At 44.7% G+C, this 19,460-nt stretch overlaps 1 protein-coding gene across 3 annotated transcripts in view; it reads right to left on the bottom strand.

Moving 5' to 3' along the window:
• ARHGAP36 (Rho GTPase activating protein 36) overlaps positions 1–19,460 on the bottom strand; it is a 78,810-nt gene that overhangs the window by 47,149 nt on the left and 12,201 nt on the right. For all 3 annotated transcript variants that reach the window (XM_084639516.1, XM_084639514.1, XM_084639515.1), the window contains exon 3: positions 8,428–8,584. In XM_084639516.1, the coding sequence (XP_084495642.1) occupies positions 8,428–8,563 (136 nt within the window). In that variant the 5' untranslated portion in view covers positions 8,564–8,584. The remainder of the gene's footprint in view (positions 1–8,427; positions 8,585–19,460) is intronic.

Here is a 19,460-nt window from a genome sequence, read left to right as displayed (position 1 = left end):
CATCCACTATCACCAGATAAACAAAACAGATTTTAAGATGGTTAAAGAAAACCTAGTTTGATAGCATTCTGTCTGTCAAGAAATTATTTATTAATAGTTGTGGTTGTGAAATTTTTATTTTTTTATTGTTTTGTTATTATGGTTTTTACTTTCCTGTTGTTTACCTGTATGGTTTTTGTTTGGTTTTTTAATTGTTTTTGTTTGCTGTATAATTAGGGTAGTGGGATATGATTGGTTAGAGAATTATGTTATAATATGTTAGGATTGGTTAGATAGATTTTAGTAAAATGATTGGTTAAGGTACAGCTAAAAAAGACTTAATTTTTATTACATATACTAGGGTTCAAAAGGAAGTTCTTTGGGAACCAACTTCAGGACACAGCCCCAAAGATCAGAGCTGCCAGTCTTTAACACGCTGCCAATGACACCGTGCAGAAACTGGAGTCCCCCAGATGGACCTGGTCCTGACTGGCCATCAAGAAAAGGTCAGCTGTCTTATTGGGAGTGGTGAGCACTCTATGTGTAGCGTGTGCAGTCTGGTTTTGGTGATTGTTAATAAATAGAGGGTATGTAGTATATTACTGTGTAAGGCTCTTTCACTGGCAAAAGGTCCTGCAAAGCTGCAGAAGTAGTATACACCCAGAGCCCTGTGTACTGGGAAAGGATGTGGGTACTTGAATTGACCAGGTTAGTTACACCCTGAGCCCTACTAATTGGGTACGGGTGGCCCTGAGCCGTACAGATTGTGTAAGGGTAGGTGCTTTTCACCTGGAGCCCTACGAATTGGGAAAAGGTGGGGGTGCCCTAATGTGTGCAGGTAACAATTTTGCTGGAAAGAATGCAGGCAGCCTACAGTCTTTTGGACTGAACTGATAGAGTCTAACACAGTAAATAATAGCAGAGTACCTGGGACTTCTGTCAGAAAGGGTCGCTACCTATCTGGCAGAATGACCACCCCAGAACAACAAGAGAAAAAGGAAATGAAGAAAAGGAGGGGGAGGCTAGTTGAGAAGCCCACCCTCCTTACTAAATGGGTAGTGGGACAAAGCCTGTACCCATGGAAAAGGACTGTTCAGCGAGGAAAGCAGGATCGGGCCCAGACAAGGAGGCAGGCAACTGATAAAGAGATTGGAAAACAGGTTCGGAGCCCTGGGGGCGTAGTGGCAGGAGTAAAGAAAGGAGTAGGTACAGGCATGGGGATTTCAGATGCCTGGGACAATACCTGAAATGGTGAAATCTGAACTAATGAAGGTGTCATTTTGGGAGATAAGCAAGTGATTTAAGGAAAGAGAGTGAGAAGTTAACTCTGCAGAGGCTGGAGGGAATTAAGCAGTTGAACGTTGTGAAAATGTTAATAAGGAAAAGTGCTATAGGAAAAGAATTCTTGGTTTCTTTGCAGCAGTTCTGAAGGAAAAATGAGCCCTTTTCCAAAGAAATGTCTGTAAATAAGCCAGGCAAAGAGACAATCTGATTTAAATCATTTGACTATAAACAATTTAGTCAAATTCACTAAAAGAACATAAGGGGTTTCTGTTGGAACTTAACTGCCCCCAAATGTATACAAATGTAATCTATGTACAGCTGTATGAAAATTAAAGCAGTGTAAGGGATGTTAAGCAAAAGAGTATGTATGTATCTCTGTGTGTGTATATACATATATTGTGTAAATATGTGAGGTTTTAAGGACCTAAATCAATACTCCTGGTTTGTAGATTTAAGATGTATTGATTTTGTTTTGTTTTTAAATAATACCACTAAAATCCATTTGAATCTTTCATTCAAAGTTGCAAAACTGACAGACACTTTTTTTTCCAGACATAGGTAACTAGTGTTGTTTGGCTTTGGTATTTAGCATTTAACCTTTATGGTACCTCAATGCTTTATAAAGTTCAATATCTTTTTAAAGACCAAAGTTGTGGCTGCAGCAGGGCAGTCAAACCCAGGAGAATGGGAAGAGATTCTGGATTTGTAACAAAATAGCAGATAAGAGCTGTAGTTTAAAAAAAAAAAAAAAGAAAGAAATTAAAAAAAAGACAATGTCCCTCTGGAGCAACAGTAGGGGAGAGATGCGCACAAAAAAAGCAACATTAGGAACACTGAGCCTTAAGGTGGCTTTGAGTAATTAGACTGTCACTTTGATAAGGGTACATGAAAACTCTGTGAGCGCAAAAGAAACAGTTACACTGTATGTAAAAACTGATGTGGCTAATGTTATAAAAGTTAAACTAAGGAAGGAATGTGCATTTTTCCCAGGACATGGGCAATGTATATTGTAGAAGGAGTAAAAGAAATGCAAACAAAACATTCTGCTTAATTAAAATCCCATTAGGGCTCCAAAGGGATCCACAATAGGTTGTGTTTTCTTTTTCAGATCGTGTGTTTTGAAAGCAGGAGTTGATGTAGAAAGAAACCAAAACTCTTGTGGAAGTTGATTGTGTCCCTTTTAAGACAGAGTCTCTGAGCTCTGCTGATGGCTTTGGATCCAAAAGCAAGCCAGAAAGCATTTGTGTTGATGCAAATTACCTAACTGATAGAGGACGGAGAGAACTGCCCATAAATGGCAGCACCAAAGGAGCTGCAGATAAAGGATATACCTGGTCACAAACAAACTACCTGAAACCAAAAGGCTCAAATTATGACCCCCCAGAGAAAGGTGAAAAAAGAAGTCAACCTAAGAATAAGAGGGACAGGCTAACCCTAAGTAGAAAAAAAAATACTTTTTTGTGTGTATGCACAGTGCTGAAATCTGAAGACAGGTACAAAAGGGGTCTGCTTATATGCATGACACCCCTACCTTTTAATTCACCAAAATCCCAAGAATATAATTAAATTAAAAAGCCTATACAAAAATTTCAAAAAAACATTGAACACACTGGCCTCACAAACAAATTGTCTAAATAAAAAGGCATGGTATAACAAGATACGTTTAATAGATTTAATGCTAATGTTATTGTTAATATTAAACATTGGGATAAATTTAAGGTTAATAAGTACCCCTGTAACAATGTATAGTGTGTATGATTTTTGGAAAAAACCTTTAAGGTCGTAGGGTAATGCTTCTCAGCTATTAGCTATAAATGAACTTAAAGCTTAGCATAGCAGAAAAAACATTACAAACCTGGTCTGCTGTATGAAAAGGGAAACTGGGGTACACCACCTCATGAAATGAATAACTGAACAGTGGGTTAATTCACCCTTAAAGGGTAAAAGCCATTAAACCTGGACTGCCTATAGAACAAAAACACAAGAAAGCATGGGGGTAATTCCTCTGTTTTGCCTGCAATCAACAAGTGTATTTGTAAAAGAAAGGAATATTTTAAGCAATAATCTGCCATCCCAAAAGGGGTAGAAACATGTTCTTTTTGTCTTTCAAAAAATCAGGAGAAGCTGGTACCAGCTAAAGAGCAACCCAAAATACCACGAATCTACTGTTGCGACGAAAATTGTATTTTGTGCTTTATGTTTGTTTTGTGGTGTTTGTCTTGTTGCTTGCATTGTTGTGTATTGTGTTACAAAAAGAGAGGATACTGCATTAGGTAAAAAAGGATTAATAAGCATTTTAAGTGTATTTACAAAAACCAATATTGCAGAAGGCCAGAGGTCAAGGAACGCCAGTCTGTTAACAGGGAAACATCCTTAAGTGGTAAAAGCATATTTAAAGGCAAAATATGCGTGAAACACAAGGTTTATCTGTTGGCGGGAATAAAAGGATGGACATAAAAAATTTTGAAGCACAAAGTGAAATTACCAAGGGAAAAAAAGAGTATTAAAAACACTGGTTGCTTGGGAAAAAAAATCAGTAATAATTGGCAAGTCTTAATCAACTTCCAGCACACAAGCCCAGCTGAATGCACCTGGGTGTTGTATAAAATTGAATGTAAGGAGAGGAAGGCCATTGGAACACCTTCCCTGATTACTATAAGGGGCAGTACATAAAGGCCCAGTGAAGGTCTAGCTGCCCTAATACTATCTCAATGTAAACTACTAAAGGTTATTGGATTTGGCTGGCAACCAAGAGGGATGGGTAGCCTAAAAAAAGACCCCCAAGAAGTGAATGAAACTGCTTTGGGTGAAACTGGATTAGGAGTTGAAGTACTGGATGCTACTAACATAGAGGTAATGGCAAACAAACGAAGTTATGTTACAGCTAAAATACAAGAATTGGAAAAGCCCATCAGTGTATCCTTGTCAAAATTAGAAATGGGACAACAATTATTTTCTAAAATACTGCCAGTATGGCAACAGCAAGGGAAAAAGAATCTGTTATTTTTAGCAGGGACTATGGATACAGTACAAGAAAATGTGTGCTTAGCATTAGCCTGTACACAGGCCCAGAAAGTAAGTCAGCAGTTAGTTATTCAAATAATTTGGGAAGGCATGCAAGGAAATTTACCTTTGGAAATAAAAAAGTTGTTGTGGGAAAATGTTACAGAAGGGGAGAAGCAATTAATGATGTGGTAAAAAATTGGTAAATTTTACCCTAAATAAAGTTCAAAGGGTTCTACAAGCATATGTAGTAACCGTACACCCCAGTCTAACTATTAATATATATCCAGTGGTACCTGTAAAAATCCAATCAACAAAAAATGTGGGTATGTATTCCACTGATCATCATTTCTGGGCATATTTAAAAAAAACCCCAACAATGGAAAACCATTAACATGTTTCAGTGTGTAGCCAATAAAAATTTGGGATGTGTGTGTAAAAATCAAAATTTATAAGAAAAAGATAAATGTTTCTATGTTAAAGACAAAAACCCTAACATTGTGTGTTTAATATATTCACTACACAAAAGTCAGCTGTTGTATATGCAGGAAGGGGATGGGTTTGTGTTAAAAGTCATTGTCCAATGGTAGTAGCAAATGATAAGGAATTGTATTTTATAACTTATTTAGTTAATAGATGTTTCTGCAACGTTACAAAGATTAAAAGTTGTGATTTTGAATACTGTGTACCTGTATGAATTGTAAACTAGTTAAAGTTTAAACCACAGTTGTATCACAATGTAATGCCTATAACCTTAGGCACGAATAGGACCATGATAAAAATATTGTTAATCCATCCTATGTTACATTCGCATTTACAAAATATTGCGAAGACGGGAGAACAAATACATATTAAAGTACAACATAATAATACAGAAATCACTCATGTACTAAAAACTATTGCAAATGCAGGACATCACTCGTGGTGGAAAACACTATTAGGGTGCTCACCTTCTGCAAGGGGTATGCTAAATATCATGGTTCACCCCATTGTGGTGATCACTGGAATCCAATTGGCTTTATTAGTAAGCATAGTCGCTTTGGCTTGCTGGATGAAGAGAACTGTTCGAAAACTACAGAAAGCTAGCATGCAAAATCAAATAGGGTCCTGGTTAATTGTACCCAGGAGGCAAGCCCAAGCTCAGCAGGTCTGAGTATTGGACTTCTGAAATAGTAATGACAGCTTTGGTAAAAGTGTCATTAAGTAGTGGACTGTAAGGATAAGGCCTTTGTCTGCAGCCATATAGTAAGGCCTAAAGCCTAAGGCCTTCATCTGCAGCCTGATTAAAAGAAGGGCCAAGCAGCAGCCATTAGCTGAGAAGCAGGACGTCACATCCTCACATTCCATCTAAATTTCATTAAAACAATGTAATATCAGGCTGTTAAGAAGGAGACCCCGTCCTAATGGCACCCACTATCACCAGATAAAGAAACAGATCTTAAGATGGCTAAAGAAAACTTAGTTTGATAGCATCCTGTCTGTCAAGAAATCACTTATCAATAGTAGTGGTTGTGAAATCCTCATTTCTTTATTGTTTTGTCATTATGGTCCCCGCTTCCCTATTGTTTACCTGTATGATCTCTGTCTAGTTCTTTAATTGTTTCTGTCTGCTATATAATTAATTTTGCTAGGTGTAAATTAATTAGGGTAGTGGGATATAATTGGTTAAAGAATTATGTTACAATCTGTTAGGATTGGTTAGATAGATTTCAGTAAAATGATTAGTTAAGGTACAGCTAAAAAGGACTCCAATTTCACTATATAAACTGGGGTCCTAAAGGAAGTTCTTTGGGAATTAACTCCAGGACACAGCCCCAAAGATCAGAGCTGCCAGACCTCAACACGCTGCCAATGACACATGCAGAAACTGGAGTCCCCCAGATGGACCTGATTCTGACTGGCCATCAAGAAAAGGTCAGCTGTCTTATTGGGAGTGGTGAGCACTCTATGTGTAACATGTGCAGTCTGTTTTTGGTGATTGTTAATAAATAGAGGGTATGTAGTATATTACTGTGTAAGGCTCTTTCACTGGCAAAAGGTCCTGCAAAGCTGCAGAAGTAGTATACACCCGGAGCCCTATGTATTAGGAAAGAGTGTGGGTACTTAAAGTCATAGAATAGTCATAGAATCCTAGAATATCAGGGTTGGAAGGGACCTCAGGAGGTCATCTAGTCCAACCCCCTGCTCAAAGCAGAACCAATCCCCAATTTTTGCCCCAGATCCCTAAATGGTCCCCTCAAGGATTGAACTCACAACCCAGGGTTTAGCAGGCCAATGCTCAAACCACTGAACCCCCAGATTAGTTACACCCTGAGCCCTATGAATTGGGTACGGGTGGCCCTGAGCCCTATAAATTGGGTAAGGGTAGGTGCTTTTCGCCTGGAGCCCTATAAATTGGGAAAAGGTGGGGGTGCCTAAATTAACCGGGTTACTCCTAGAGCCCTACAGACTGGGAAAAGGTGAGGTGCCCTAGTGTGTGCAGGTAACACATAGGCCTCACCCCTGCTCTGCCTCTTCCCACAAGGCCCCGGGTCCCCTTTTCAACCAGACTGTCCAGTCAAAAACTGGCAACCCATTATGGCACCCAGACACTGAAGGCAAAAGCCAGACTGTCCGGGTAAAAGCCGGACAGGTGGCAAACCTAGAGTGTGTGTAATTATCATCCTCATTCTATAGATGGGTAAAAAAAGTGATGCAGTGAGTCAGTAAACATGAGCATTAGACCTGGGGGTCAGGCAGTGTGCCTTGTATCACATAAACAGAGATAGAATCCAATTCTTCGAGACAGCATTCAACTCTCTTACCATGAGATCGTCCTTTCTCTTCCTACTCTCCTGCCATAAGAACGAGGGGATGCCATGAATGAAAGGCAGCAGATTCCAAACTGATACAAAGAAATATTTTTTCACACAATACAAAAATAGCATATGGGACTCAGTGCCACAAGATACCACTGAGGCCAGGATCTTAGTAGGGTTCTGACCATGACTGGATATTTAATGGCTAAGAACAGCAAGGTTTGTAATAGAAAGGATGAAATAAATAACCAAATGCTTTGGAAGGGCTTTAAGCCCTCCTGCTTCAGCGCATAGACCAAACTCTAATAACTGATGAGGTGAAGAAGAAACTTTCCCAGCGACCAGGCTATTCCACAGCTGCCACCATAGAGTTTGTTGAACCTTGCTCTGCAGCAGCTTTCACTGGCCACTGTCAGAGGCAGGATACTTGAGTAGGTGGAGCCTTGGTCTGGTCTCATTTAGTCTGACAGCTCCTGTTTATGCCAAGATGCAGAGAAACTGTCTCTGTGGATCTGCTATATTTATCTGTCAATTTATATTAGTGACATTTCCTAGTTGTGTATTTTAATAAGTTTAACTAAGCACCAGTCTCCTGGAACCAAGACTCTGTTGAACTCCAGGATTCTCCAAAGCAGAGCAGAGAGAATCCGTCCCATCCAACATGATTAATTTGTTCCCATTTGAAGAATCTGCCAGAAGTTTTTACATCTGCGTGAGATTAAAGGGATCATATCATAGGCAGTGAACAGGCAAGGTCATGTTCCCATGCTCCAAAGGAAGGGAAAGTCCCATTAGCAGGGCTGATGCCGTGAGGATGACTCTGACCCAAAGCAGTAACAATTTGGTTCAAAACCAAGAAACAATTGTGCAGAGATGTCCAAAATGTCAGCCAATATATTATCATTATTATTAAAAACAGCAGCAGTAATAGATAATGACAATGACGGGAGTTATGTAGTCCAGGGGTTTCTCAATCTTTTCCTTTCTGAGGCCCCACCAACATGCTGTAAAAACGCCATGGCCCAGCTGTGCCACAACACCAGGTTTTCTACATGTAAAAGCCAGGGCCGGCGTTAGAGGGTAGCAAGTAGGACAATTGCCCAGGGCCCCATGCCACAGGGGGACTCACAAAGCTACATTGCTCAGGCTTCAGCTTCAGCCCTGGATGGCAGGGCTCCGGGGTTCAACCCCATGCGGTGGGGCTTCGGCTTTCGGCCCTGGGCCCCAGTAAGTCTAATGCCAGCCCTGCTTGGTGGACCCCATGCAAGCGGCTCCTGCCCCCCCACCCTGGGCCCCAGAGCCCTGGCTGAGAACCACTGATGTAGTCCACTGTCCTTAGATAAGGCATGTCTCCTCTCCTTACCTTTAGAAAGGCTGATACCACTGATCATGTTCCTTTTTTGCAGCTGGTAAAAGGCGATTTCTTGCAGACAGGCTCTCTCCAGCTCTGAGAGACTATGCAGGGGCGCAGGCTGCATTCTGACTCTCTGTCCCAACATAGAAGCTTTGGTAAAATTCCCCTGAAATATAAATGAGAAAACATGGAAGGTGGAAAATCGAAACTGTTTTGCTTGGGAGAGGAGTGGTAAAAATCTGACAACTGTATAAAAACTTTCAATCCCAACTACCCCCACTTACACCAGAAAATACATCAATGATCTTCAGATTGCAAAGAGAAGCACTCAGAAGTGTGGAAGGCCAGCTGAGGTTCTGCAGCCAGCCTTAACTCTGGCCTCTGGGGCACATGTATCACTACAGTACAAGCCAAGATCTCTGGGTCCAGCCAAGCTGTGCATTCCTGATTCTGAGTGCAGAGGAGGGCCAATTCAGTTCTCTTCTATATACGTTTTTATACCCCAGATTGAGCATCTTCCAGCAGTGCATAAGCCATGTGACTATTCATCTCTCACATGTTGGTTGTTCTCTCATCCTCTCCCTCAAAGGAAGAAGCATATGCAGTGGATTGTCTTCTTTTTGGCAGTGTGCCATTGTATTATTAATTGCCATTATTATTTTTTATTATAGCAAAGAAACAGGTCTGCTGTAGTTAAGGTCAAAACCAGCTTTCTGTTCTAAATGTTCTAAAATCTGTACAGTTATCAAATTGTCTTGAAATTTGGGATGCCTCACAGAGGGGCAAGGTAAGAGCAGTGACTCAAATTTGGGGGCATTTAACCAAGGGGTTCCCAAAATACAGCACCAAGGAAAAAACTTTTTTTAATAAACGTTGACAGATTCTGGTAACCTTTTTTGCTCACAGATAGTGATCAAACCAGGGTTCAGATCTTCACACCAGGGTCTCCATTGCTCAAGGATTACCCCACCAGAGTGCCTGGCAACCACCAGCCCTTTTGAGGAAATCAGATTAAAAGAGTTTGCTTCTCCACTTAGATACTGGGGGAAGGCTCATTTGCCTATTCGCATGCCTAACAGATTATGCTGAGCATGTGCAGAGAGAGTGTCTAACCATCTGGAAAACTACTTCTACGTAACAGGAGCTATATTCGGCTCATTGACTCTGAGCACTGGCACTGTAAGTTCAAATTCAGTTTGGGCAGAATTCTGAAGTAAAAGAGTAAGCAAATTGCTCCAATCTGCCTCCACCAAAGTTTTTTTTAATTATTATTTTGGGGAAGTGTAATCTGAATACAGCAGAATATTCAGAAAATGTTAAAACTGTTTTGAAAACAAACTACATAAGCAAATGCTCCCTGGATGGGGAAGGTGATCCGGGATGCGAGAATAGGTGGGAATAGGGGAAAAATGGTTTGGGTCTGTCTCTCATTCAGGGGTGCAATCCAGACTAATGAGGGATTGTGTCACTGCCTGCCCTGAAACCTGGGGTGCCTCACAGTGCTTTGTTGCTGTAGCTCCCAACCTGGGCCACTCACAAACAGCCTGACAACATGCAGGTCACATCCTGAGTGTCTGTGAATAGCCACAGCCCTGGTCCAGCAACTCGGACCCCAGCAGCCTGTCAGCAATACACCAGTCACACTCTGGCTTCCACCAGCCTGGATTACAACTTGCAGGGTGACCCCAATGCACTCCCAGTCCTGAATTCCCCACCCCCCCAAACAGGTGTCCAGCATTGTCCAGCCCTCTCCTGGAGAGTTTAGACATTTTAGGTCCAGTGCCCCTGTAAGGGACAAATATACAGCAGTCTGCTACTTTAAATGGAGTTACCCAAACAATTCACAATGCTGGGTTAGTTTTGATCAAGGAATAAAACAAGGTTATTGAACAACAAAAACACAGATTTTAAGTGAGTACAAATGTAGGGCATTAAAGTCAGAAACAGTTACAAAAGAAATAAAGATAAATGCTTTCTAGTAACTAAATTTAACAAACTAGACTTGGTTCAAAGTAAAATTCTTACCACATGTTCCCAGCAACATAGCTGACCAAATTCTTAAATCAGGATCTGCCCCCAAAGGGCTGTTTCCTTTGTCTTCTCAGGTGAAAGAGTGAGCAAGAGAGAGAGAGAAAATACCAAGGGTGTTTTGCCCCTCACTTTTATAGTTCAGTCCCCCTTTGAAATGCATTTTCCTGAGGTTTAACCTACATAAAGTTCCTTCCTATGGCATCTCCTGGTTAAAGAGGTTCCATGCTGCTGTTTGCTAAAATACACCTCAATATTTTCCTGCCCCATTCCTTGCCAAAGAATGGCCACTGGATGGGTAATTGCCAATGAACATTGCTGACACTTGGCTAGAGATTATTACAATGATATGTAGGGTGTGAATACATGGGTGCATTCGATCACAGTCTGCAGTGAGGGAGTGGGTATTATGAGGAGGTGGATAATGGGAATGTGTGGTAAGGGTGGGAAGAGGGGTTGTGGACTCAGGGAGGGTAAGGGGAGAAGATGGGAGGGGTTGGTGAATTTGAGGTAGCAAAGGAAGTTAGGGGTATAGGAGTGGGGGCCCGATATGCCCTGAATTCGCCCCTTACATGTGCATGCTGGGCTCAGGGGGAGTCCTATCCTTCTGCAGGCGTCTGAGCCATCCTCCACCCATTGTGTGCTCTGGGATCTGGGGGACCCTGCTTCTCTTGTCTCAGCCCCTCTCCCTGCCCCTCCATATGAGCTGGGATCTGGGGTGCAGGGAATGAAGTTAACAAATGTAAACACCTGAAATCCAGAAAATGAATAGTTAAGATACACATCCCCCTGTGTGGGGTGGGGGAGGGCAGGTCGGGGGCAGAGGCTAGGGGTATGGCTGGGGAAGTGTGGCAGAAGCAGAGGCAGGAGTGCCAGCTGGAGATGGGTAATGGGACTGAGGGGCCCAGCACGCAGCTCCGCTACATACCCACAGTAGGGTGCAGGCCTCCAGTGAGCTGCTGCCTGCGATACTGTACACAGCAGCACACGGCAGGAGACAGCATGGAGCAACTTCTTACCTGGTAATGGGTTCTGCAGGGCCAGCCAATGGCTTAGGCCTGGTCTACACTACGAGTTTAGGTCGAATTTAGTAGCGTTATCTCGATTTAACCTTGCACCAGTCCACACTATGAAGCCCTTTTTTTCGACTTAAAGGGCTTAAAATCGATTTCTTTACTCCACCCCCGATGGGGGGATTAGCGCTGAAATTGGCTTTGCCGGGTCAAATTTGGGGTACTGTGGACGCAATTCAACGGTATTGACCTCCGGGAGCTATCCCAGAGTGCTCAGTTGTGACCACTCTGGACAGCGCTCTCAACTCAGATCCACTGGCCAGGTATACAGGAAAAGACCCGCGAACTTTTGAATCTCATTTCCTGTTTGGCCAGCAAGGCGAGCTCACCTGCACAGGTCACCATGCAGAGCTCATCATCACAGGAGACCATGCAGTCCCAGAATCGCTGAAGAGCTCCAGCATGGACCAAATGGGAGGTACAGGATCTGATCGCTGTATGGCGAGACGAATCTGTGCTGGCAGAACTCCATTTGAAAAGACAAAATGCCAAAATATTTGAAAAAATCTCCAATGGCATGAAGGACAGAGGCTATAACAGGGACCTGCAGCAGTGCCGCGTGAAAATTAAGGTGCTCAGGCAAGCCTACCAAAAAACCAGGGAGGCAAACAGCCACTCGGCTCAGAGCCCCAGAAATGCCACTTCTATGATGAGCTGCATGCCATTCTAGGGGGTGCAGCCACCACTACCCCAACCCTGTGCTTTGACTCCGTCCAAGGAGTGGGAGGCAACACGGAAGCAGGTTTTGGGGGCGAGGAAAATGAAGATAATGAGGAGGTTGTAGATAGTTCACAGCAAGGAAGCGGAGAAACCGGTTTCCCCAACAGCCAGGATCTGTTTATCACCCTGGATCTGGACCCAGTACCCCGCAAATCCACCCAAGGCAGGCTCCCGGACCCTGAAGGCGGAGAAGGGACCTCTGATGAGTGTACCTTTGTAAGTATTATACATGGTTTAAAAGCAAGCGTGTTTAATGGCATTCCCGGCCAGTACAGCTACTGGAAAAGTCTGTTAATGTGTCTGGGGATGGAGCGGAAATCCTCCAGGCACATCTCCATAAAGCTCTCCTGGATGTACTCCCAAAGCCTTTGCAAAAGGTTTCTGGGGAGGGCAGCCTTATTCCGTCCTCCATGGTAGGACACTTTACCACGCCAGGCCAGCAGCACATAGTCAGGAATCATTGCAGAACAAAGCACTGCAGCGTATGGTCCTGGTGTTTGCTGGCATTCAAACAACATCAGTTCTTTATCTCTCTGTGTTACCCTCAGGAGAGTGATATCATACATGGTCACCTGGTTGAAATAGGGTGGTTTTAGTAAGCGGACATTCAGAGGTGGCTGTTCCTGCTGGGCTGTTTGCCTGTGGCTGAACAGAAATCTTCCCCGCTGTTAGCCACGTGGTGGGGCGAGGGGTGAAGCCATCATCCCAGAGAATTGGGTGTGTGTCAGGGGGAGAGTTAGTTGGGTTTCTGCTGCACGTGAACCCAAAAACCACAGCCCCTCCTTTTAAATGGCCAACCCATTTTAAAGGGCCAACCCAATGGCTACTTCGTTTGGAAAATGAGGGCACTGCTGTTTGAAGCCATTCCCACATGTTATGAAGTTTAAAGAAGCCAAAAGACTGTGGCTTACCATGGCTGCCTGCAAGCTGAAGTCTGCTGCCCGGCCCTGCATGAGTGATCTCTCACACCAAACCGGCATACCCTCAATAAGAGGCAAAATGCAACCTTGTAATGAAAGCACATGTGCTATGTAATGTTAACAGCAAGGTTTACCCTGAAAAAGCATACCTATTGTTCTATAAAATGTGTCTTTTCAACTACCACTCTCCCTTTTTTTCCCCTCCACCAGCTGCATATGTTTCTCCTTCCCAGAGGCTAGTGAAGATTAGAAGACGAAAAAAACACACTCGCGTTGAAATGTTCTCTGACCTCATGCTGTCCTCCCACACTGACAGAGCACAGCAAAATAACTGGAGGCTGACAATCTCCGAGTGCAGGAAAACACAATATGACCGCGAGGAGAGGTGGCGGGCTGAAGATGGTAGGTGGCGTCAGCTTGCTGAAAGTAGGCAGGAGTCAATGCTCAGGCTGCTGGAGGATCAAACTCATATGCTCCAGAGTATGGCTGAGCTGCAGGAAAGGCAACAGGAGCACAGACCGTCGCTACAGTCCCTGTGTAACCAACTGCCCTACTCCCCAAGTTCCATAGCCTCCACTCCCAGACGGCCAACAACGTGGTGGGGAGGCCTCCAGCCACGCAGCCACTCGACCCCAGAGGATTGCCCTAGCAACTGAAGGCTGGCATTCAATAAGTTTTAAAGTGCTATGTGGCTTTGTCCTTCCCTCCTTCACCACCCCACCCAGTGCTTCCCTCCTCCACCACCCCTCCCAGGCTACCTTGGCAGTTATCCCCCTATTTGTGTGATAAATAAATAAAGAATGCATGAATGTGAAGCAACAATGACTTTATTGCCTCTGCAAGCAGAGATCAAAGAGGTGAGGGGAGGGTGCTTAGCTTACAGGAAAGTAGATTTCAGAGTAACAGCTGTGTTAGTCTGTATTCGCCAAAAGAAAAGGAGTACTTGTGGCATCTTAGAGACTAACCAATTTATTTGAGCATAAGCTTTCGTGAGCTACAGCTCACTTCAGCAGGAGAGTGGGGTAGGGGAAGAGAAAACCTTTTGCAGTGGTAAACACCCATTTTTTCATGCTTTGTGTGTATAAAAAGATCTTCTATACTTTCCACAGTATGCATCCGATGAAGTGAGCTGTAGCTCACGAAAGCTTATGCTCAAATAAATTGGCTAGTCTCTAAGGTGCCACAAGTCCTCCTTTTCTTTTTAGGAAAGTAGAGTGAAACCGGGGCCGGGGGGGCTTTCCATCAAGGAGAAACAAACAGAACTTTCACACCATAGCCTGCTCAGCCATGAAACTGGTTTTTAAAGCTTCTCTGATGCGCACTGCACCACACTGTACTCTTCTAACTGCCCTGGTGTCTGGCTGTGGATAATCAGCGGCCAGGCGATTTGCCTCAACCTCCCACCCCACCATAAACGTCTCCCCCTTACTCTCACAGATATTGTGGAGCGCACAGCAAGCAGTAATAACAATGGGAATATTGGTTTCTCTGAGGTCTAACCGAGTCAGTAAACTGCGCCAGCGTGCTTTTAAATGCCCAAATGCACATTCTACCATCATTCTGCACTTGTTCAGCCTGTAGTTGAACAGCTCCTGACTACTGTCCAGGCTGCCTGTGTATGGCTTCATGAGCCATGCTGTTAAGGGGTAGGCTGGGTCCCCAAGGATAACTATAGGCGTTTCAACATCCCCAACGGTTATTTTCTGGTCTGGAAAGTAAGTCCCTTACTGCAGCTGTTGAAACAGACCAGAGTTCCTGAAGATGCGAGCGTCATGTACCTTTCCCAGCCATCCCATGTTGATGTTGGTGAAACGTCCCTTGTGATCCACCAGTGCTTGCAGCACCATTGAAAAGTACCCCTTGCGGTTTATGTACTCGCTGCCTTGGTGCTCTGGAGCCAAGACGGGGATATGGATTCCGTCTATCACCCCACCACAGTTAGGGAATCCCATTGCAGCAAAGCCATCCACTATGACCTGCACATTTCCCAGAGTCACTACCCTTGATAGCAACAGGTCAGTGATAGCGTTGGCTACTTGGATCACAGCAGCCTCCACAGTAGCTTTGCCCACTCCAAATTGATTCCCAACTGACCGGTAGCTGTCTGGCATTGCAAGCTTCCACAGGGCTATCGCCACTCACTTGTGAACTCTGAGGGCTGCTCTCATCTTGGTATTCTTGCACTTCAGGGCAGGGGAAAGCAAGTCACAAAGTTCCATGAAAGTACCCTTACGCATGCGAAAGTTTCGCAGCCACTGGGAATCGTCCCAGACCTGCAACACTATGCAGTCCCACCAGTCTGTGCTTATTTCCCGGGCCCAGAATCGTTCCACGCCATGAACCTGCCCAATTGACACCATGATGGCCAAATTGCCGGGGATCGTGCTTTGTGAGAAGTCTGTGTCCATGTCCTCATCACTCTCATCACTGCACTGCCATCACCTCCTTGCCTGGTTTCACTTTTCTTGCAGGTTATGGTTCTGCATATCCTGCTGGATAACACGTGTGGTGTTTTTAGTGCTCATAATTGCCACGGTGATCTGAGCGGGCTCCATGTTCCCAGTGCTAGGGCAACTGCACTGCAAAAAGGCTCAAAAAGATTGTCTGCCGTTGCTCTGATGGAGGGAGGGGCAACTGACAACATGGCTTACAGGGTTGGCTTACAGGGAATTAAAATCAACAAAGGGGGTGGCTCTGCATCAAGGAGAAACAGAATGGCCGAAACAGAATGGCCCCCTCAAGGATAGAACTCAAAACCCTGAGTTTAGCAGGCCATTGATTTCACGGTGGGAGGGAGGAAGGGAGGGGGAAATGAATACAAAACAAATCTGGTCTATTTCTTGTTTTGATCCACTTCATCTATCTTTATACATCTTGCTGGCAGCAGACGGTGCAGTACGACTGCTGGCCATCGTCATCTCCTGGGTGTTCATTAGAAGATGGTGAAGTAGGACTGCCGGCAGGACTGAATCACCATGAGATGAAACTTAAAAGGGAAATGACCTGGCTGAGTCACTCCCACGTTTGCCCAGGCGCCCCTGACCAACCTCACCGAGGTCGACTAAAAGAGCACCCTGGAGTACGGCGACGATGGCTACCAGTCATACTGCACTGTCTGCTGCCAAAAGGCAATGAGCTGCTGCTGTGTAGCAATGCAGTACCGTGTCTGCCAGCACCCAGGAGACATACGGTGACGGTGACCTGAGCGGGCTCCATACTTGCCGTGGTATGGTGTCTGCACGGGTAACCCAGGAAAAAAGGCACAAAGCGATTGTCTGCCGTTGCTTTCACAGAGGGAGGGAGGGAAGGGGGCGCCTGACGATATGTACCCAGAACCACCCGCAACAATGTTTTTGCCCCATCAGGCACTGGGATTTCTACCCAGAATTCAAATGGGTGGCGGAGACTGCAGGAACTGTGGAATAGCTACCTACAGTGCAACACTCTGGAAGTTGCCTCGGTACTGTGGACGCACTCCGCCAACTAAATGCACTTAGAGCAATTGTGTGGGGACACACACAATCGACTGTATAAAAACGCTTTCTACAAAACCGACTTCTATAAATTCGACCTAATTTCGTAGTGTAGACATAGCCTAGGGACAGCAATGGGAGGAGGTGGCAGAAGTATTGGAGGTGAATAGTGGGCAGAGGGTGGAGAAGGAGACACACCAGCCTGCTCTCACCTGCTGATGGAAGGCCAATGGCATTTTGGGCTGTATAAGTAGGGGCATTGCCAGCAGATCGAGGAACGTTCCCCTCTATTGGGCATTGGTGAGGCCTCATCTGGAGTACTGTGTCCAGTTTTGGACCCCACACTACAAGAAGGATGTGAAAAAATCGGAAAGCATCCAGTGGAGGGCAACAAAAATGATTAGGGAACACATGACTTATGAGGAGAGGCTGAAGGAACTGGGATTGTTTAGTCTGAGAAAGAGAAGAATGAGGGGGTATTTGATAGCTGCTTTCAGCTACCTAAAAGGGGGTTCAAAAGAGAATGGATCTAGACTGTTCTCAGTGGTACCAGATGAAAGAACAAGGAGTAATGGTTTCAAGTTGCAGTGGGGGAAGTTTAGGTTGGATATTAGTAAAAACTTTTTCACTAGGAGGGTGGTGAAGCACTGGAATGCGTTACCTAAGGGGGTGGTGGAATCTCCTTCCTTAGAGGTTTTTAAGGTCAGGCTTGACAAAGCCCTGGCTGGGATGATTTAGTTGGGGATTGGTCCTGCTTTGAACAGGGGGTTGGACTAAATGACCTCCTGAAGTCCCTTCCAACCCTGATATTCTATGATTCTATGCTATTCTAGGGGGCATTGGAGCGCGTGGGAGCCGGAGCGGGGCCATGCCATGGCTTCCAGGAGCCATGTGGTGCTGCTTCAAGGAGCCACATAGAATCATAGAATATCAGGGTTGGAAGGGACCTCAGGAGATCATCTAGTCCAACCCCCTGCTCAAAGCAGGACCAATCCCCAATTTTTGCCCTGGATCCCTAAATGGCCCCCTCAAGGATTGAACTCACAACCCTGGGTTTAGCAGGCCAATGCTCTGAGCTATCCCTCCCCCACCAGGTGTGGCCCCTGACCCAGTGCCCCGGCCAGAGTGGGGCTGAGCTGTTGGTACAGCCCCGACCCAGTGCCCCAACCGGAGCGGGGCTGAGCCACGTGGTGCGGCTCTTGGATCATCTTAAAATGGCTTGTAGGCCGGATCTGGCCCGCAGGCTGTAGTTTGCCCACCCCTGCACTATACACTGAAATGTAAGTACATTATTTATATTCCTATTGATTTATAGGGTAAAAATGATATGGTAAAAATGAGAAAGTGAGCAGTTTTTCAGTAACAGTGTGCTGTAACACTTTTGTAGTTTTATGTCTGGTTTTGTAAGCAAGTGGTTTTTAAGTGAGGTAAAACTTGGGGCACACAAGACAAATCAGACTCCTGAAAGGGGTACAGTAGTCTGGAAAAGTTGAGAACCACTCTTCTAACTTAAGACAGCTTGCAATAGCCTCCTATAGGCTGGGAAACAGCTTGCATCTGCCTGAGTGACTTGCACTCCAGTCATTCCCCTTCCTTCCTCCCTCCCTCAACATGCCTCCTACATAGTGGGGTAGAGAAGGAAATGGCTCATCCTAGAGATGTGCAATCTTAATACTTTCCCATCAGGGTGCATCCAAATCCTGGTTTTGCTTTTAAATTTAAAATCATAAATTTTATTAAATCAAGATTTTTCTTCATTTAAATAGATATTATTTAAATACATGGATTATTTAAGTTATTCCTTTGCTTTCTTCCCTTTTTATAGTCTTAAATCACTTTAATTTGTTTCTTAATTGTTAGTAGAATTTTCTATTTTACACAGAGGTTTCCTCTACTAAGCAATTTCACACTTAAAGCTTATCTGGGCCAAAAAAGACAAGTCCAGGATGTAGGCCTTGCTGGAGCCCTAGACATAACTAACAGAGTGAACCAAAGGCTGCAAACCAAAGGAGGCCTGGCCTTGGCAGAATAGTAACACACCAAGTATTGGCTAACCAAGTACGTACATTCCTGACCAGAAAGGATGGTACAAAGACACACGGATCTCTCAAGTAATTACATAAACAAATTCCCAGGAAATTGTACAGGAACACACCGATCCCTCATAAGAGAGGGATAGAATGACAGGATAAGGGATGAGGATGTTTTGTTTGAACTAGTGCAGTGGTTCTCAACCAGGGATCCGGGGCCCCTGGGCAGGCCGCCAAGCAGGCCAGCATTAAACTCGTGGGGGCTCAGTGTAGAAAGCCAAAGCCGCACTGCATGTGGCTGAAATTCAGGGCCCTGAGCCCGGCTCCCGGGGCTGAAGCCAAACCCTGAGCAATGTAGCTTCATGGGGGCCCAGGAAATTGCCCTGCTTGCCTACCCCATAATGCCGGCTCTGGTTTTTATATGCAGAAAACCAGTTATTATGGTACAGGTGGACCATGGAATTTTTATAGCATGTTGGGGGGGTGGGCCTCAGAAAGAAATAGGTTGAAAACTCCTGAACTAGTGGGTACAAGGAGAGGGGTGGTAACTACCACCATCAGGGGCACAACACGTAACCTGCTTGTATCAACGTACAAAAGGGGAAGTCCTAGGAGGGATATCTTTGGATTCGCTGAGGGGATAGCAACCTGTTATGTTGATGGAGCCTTTACCTTGTCATGGGCATACATGTGTTCGTGTCCCTGTGACCTATTGGACAGGGCGCTAGTAACATGCTTTGCTGACAATAAACCTGGCTGAGCACCTTCGCCACCAAACCAAGCCTGTGGTCTTTCTTT

Source organism: Lepidochelys olivacea, assembly GCF_965140295.1.
Source record: "Lepidochelys olivacea isolate rLepOli2 genome assembly, chromosome: 9".
Lineage (NCBI taxonomy): Eukaryota > Metazoa > Chordata > Testudines > Cheloniidae > Lepidochelys > Lepidochelys olivacea.
This window is presented reverse-complemented; position numbering and strand designations above follow the sequence as displayed.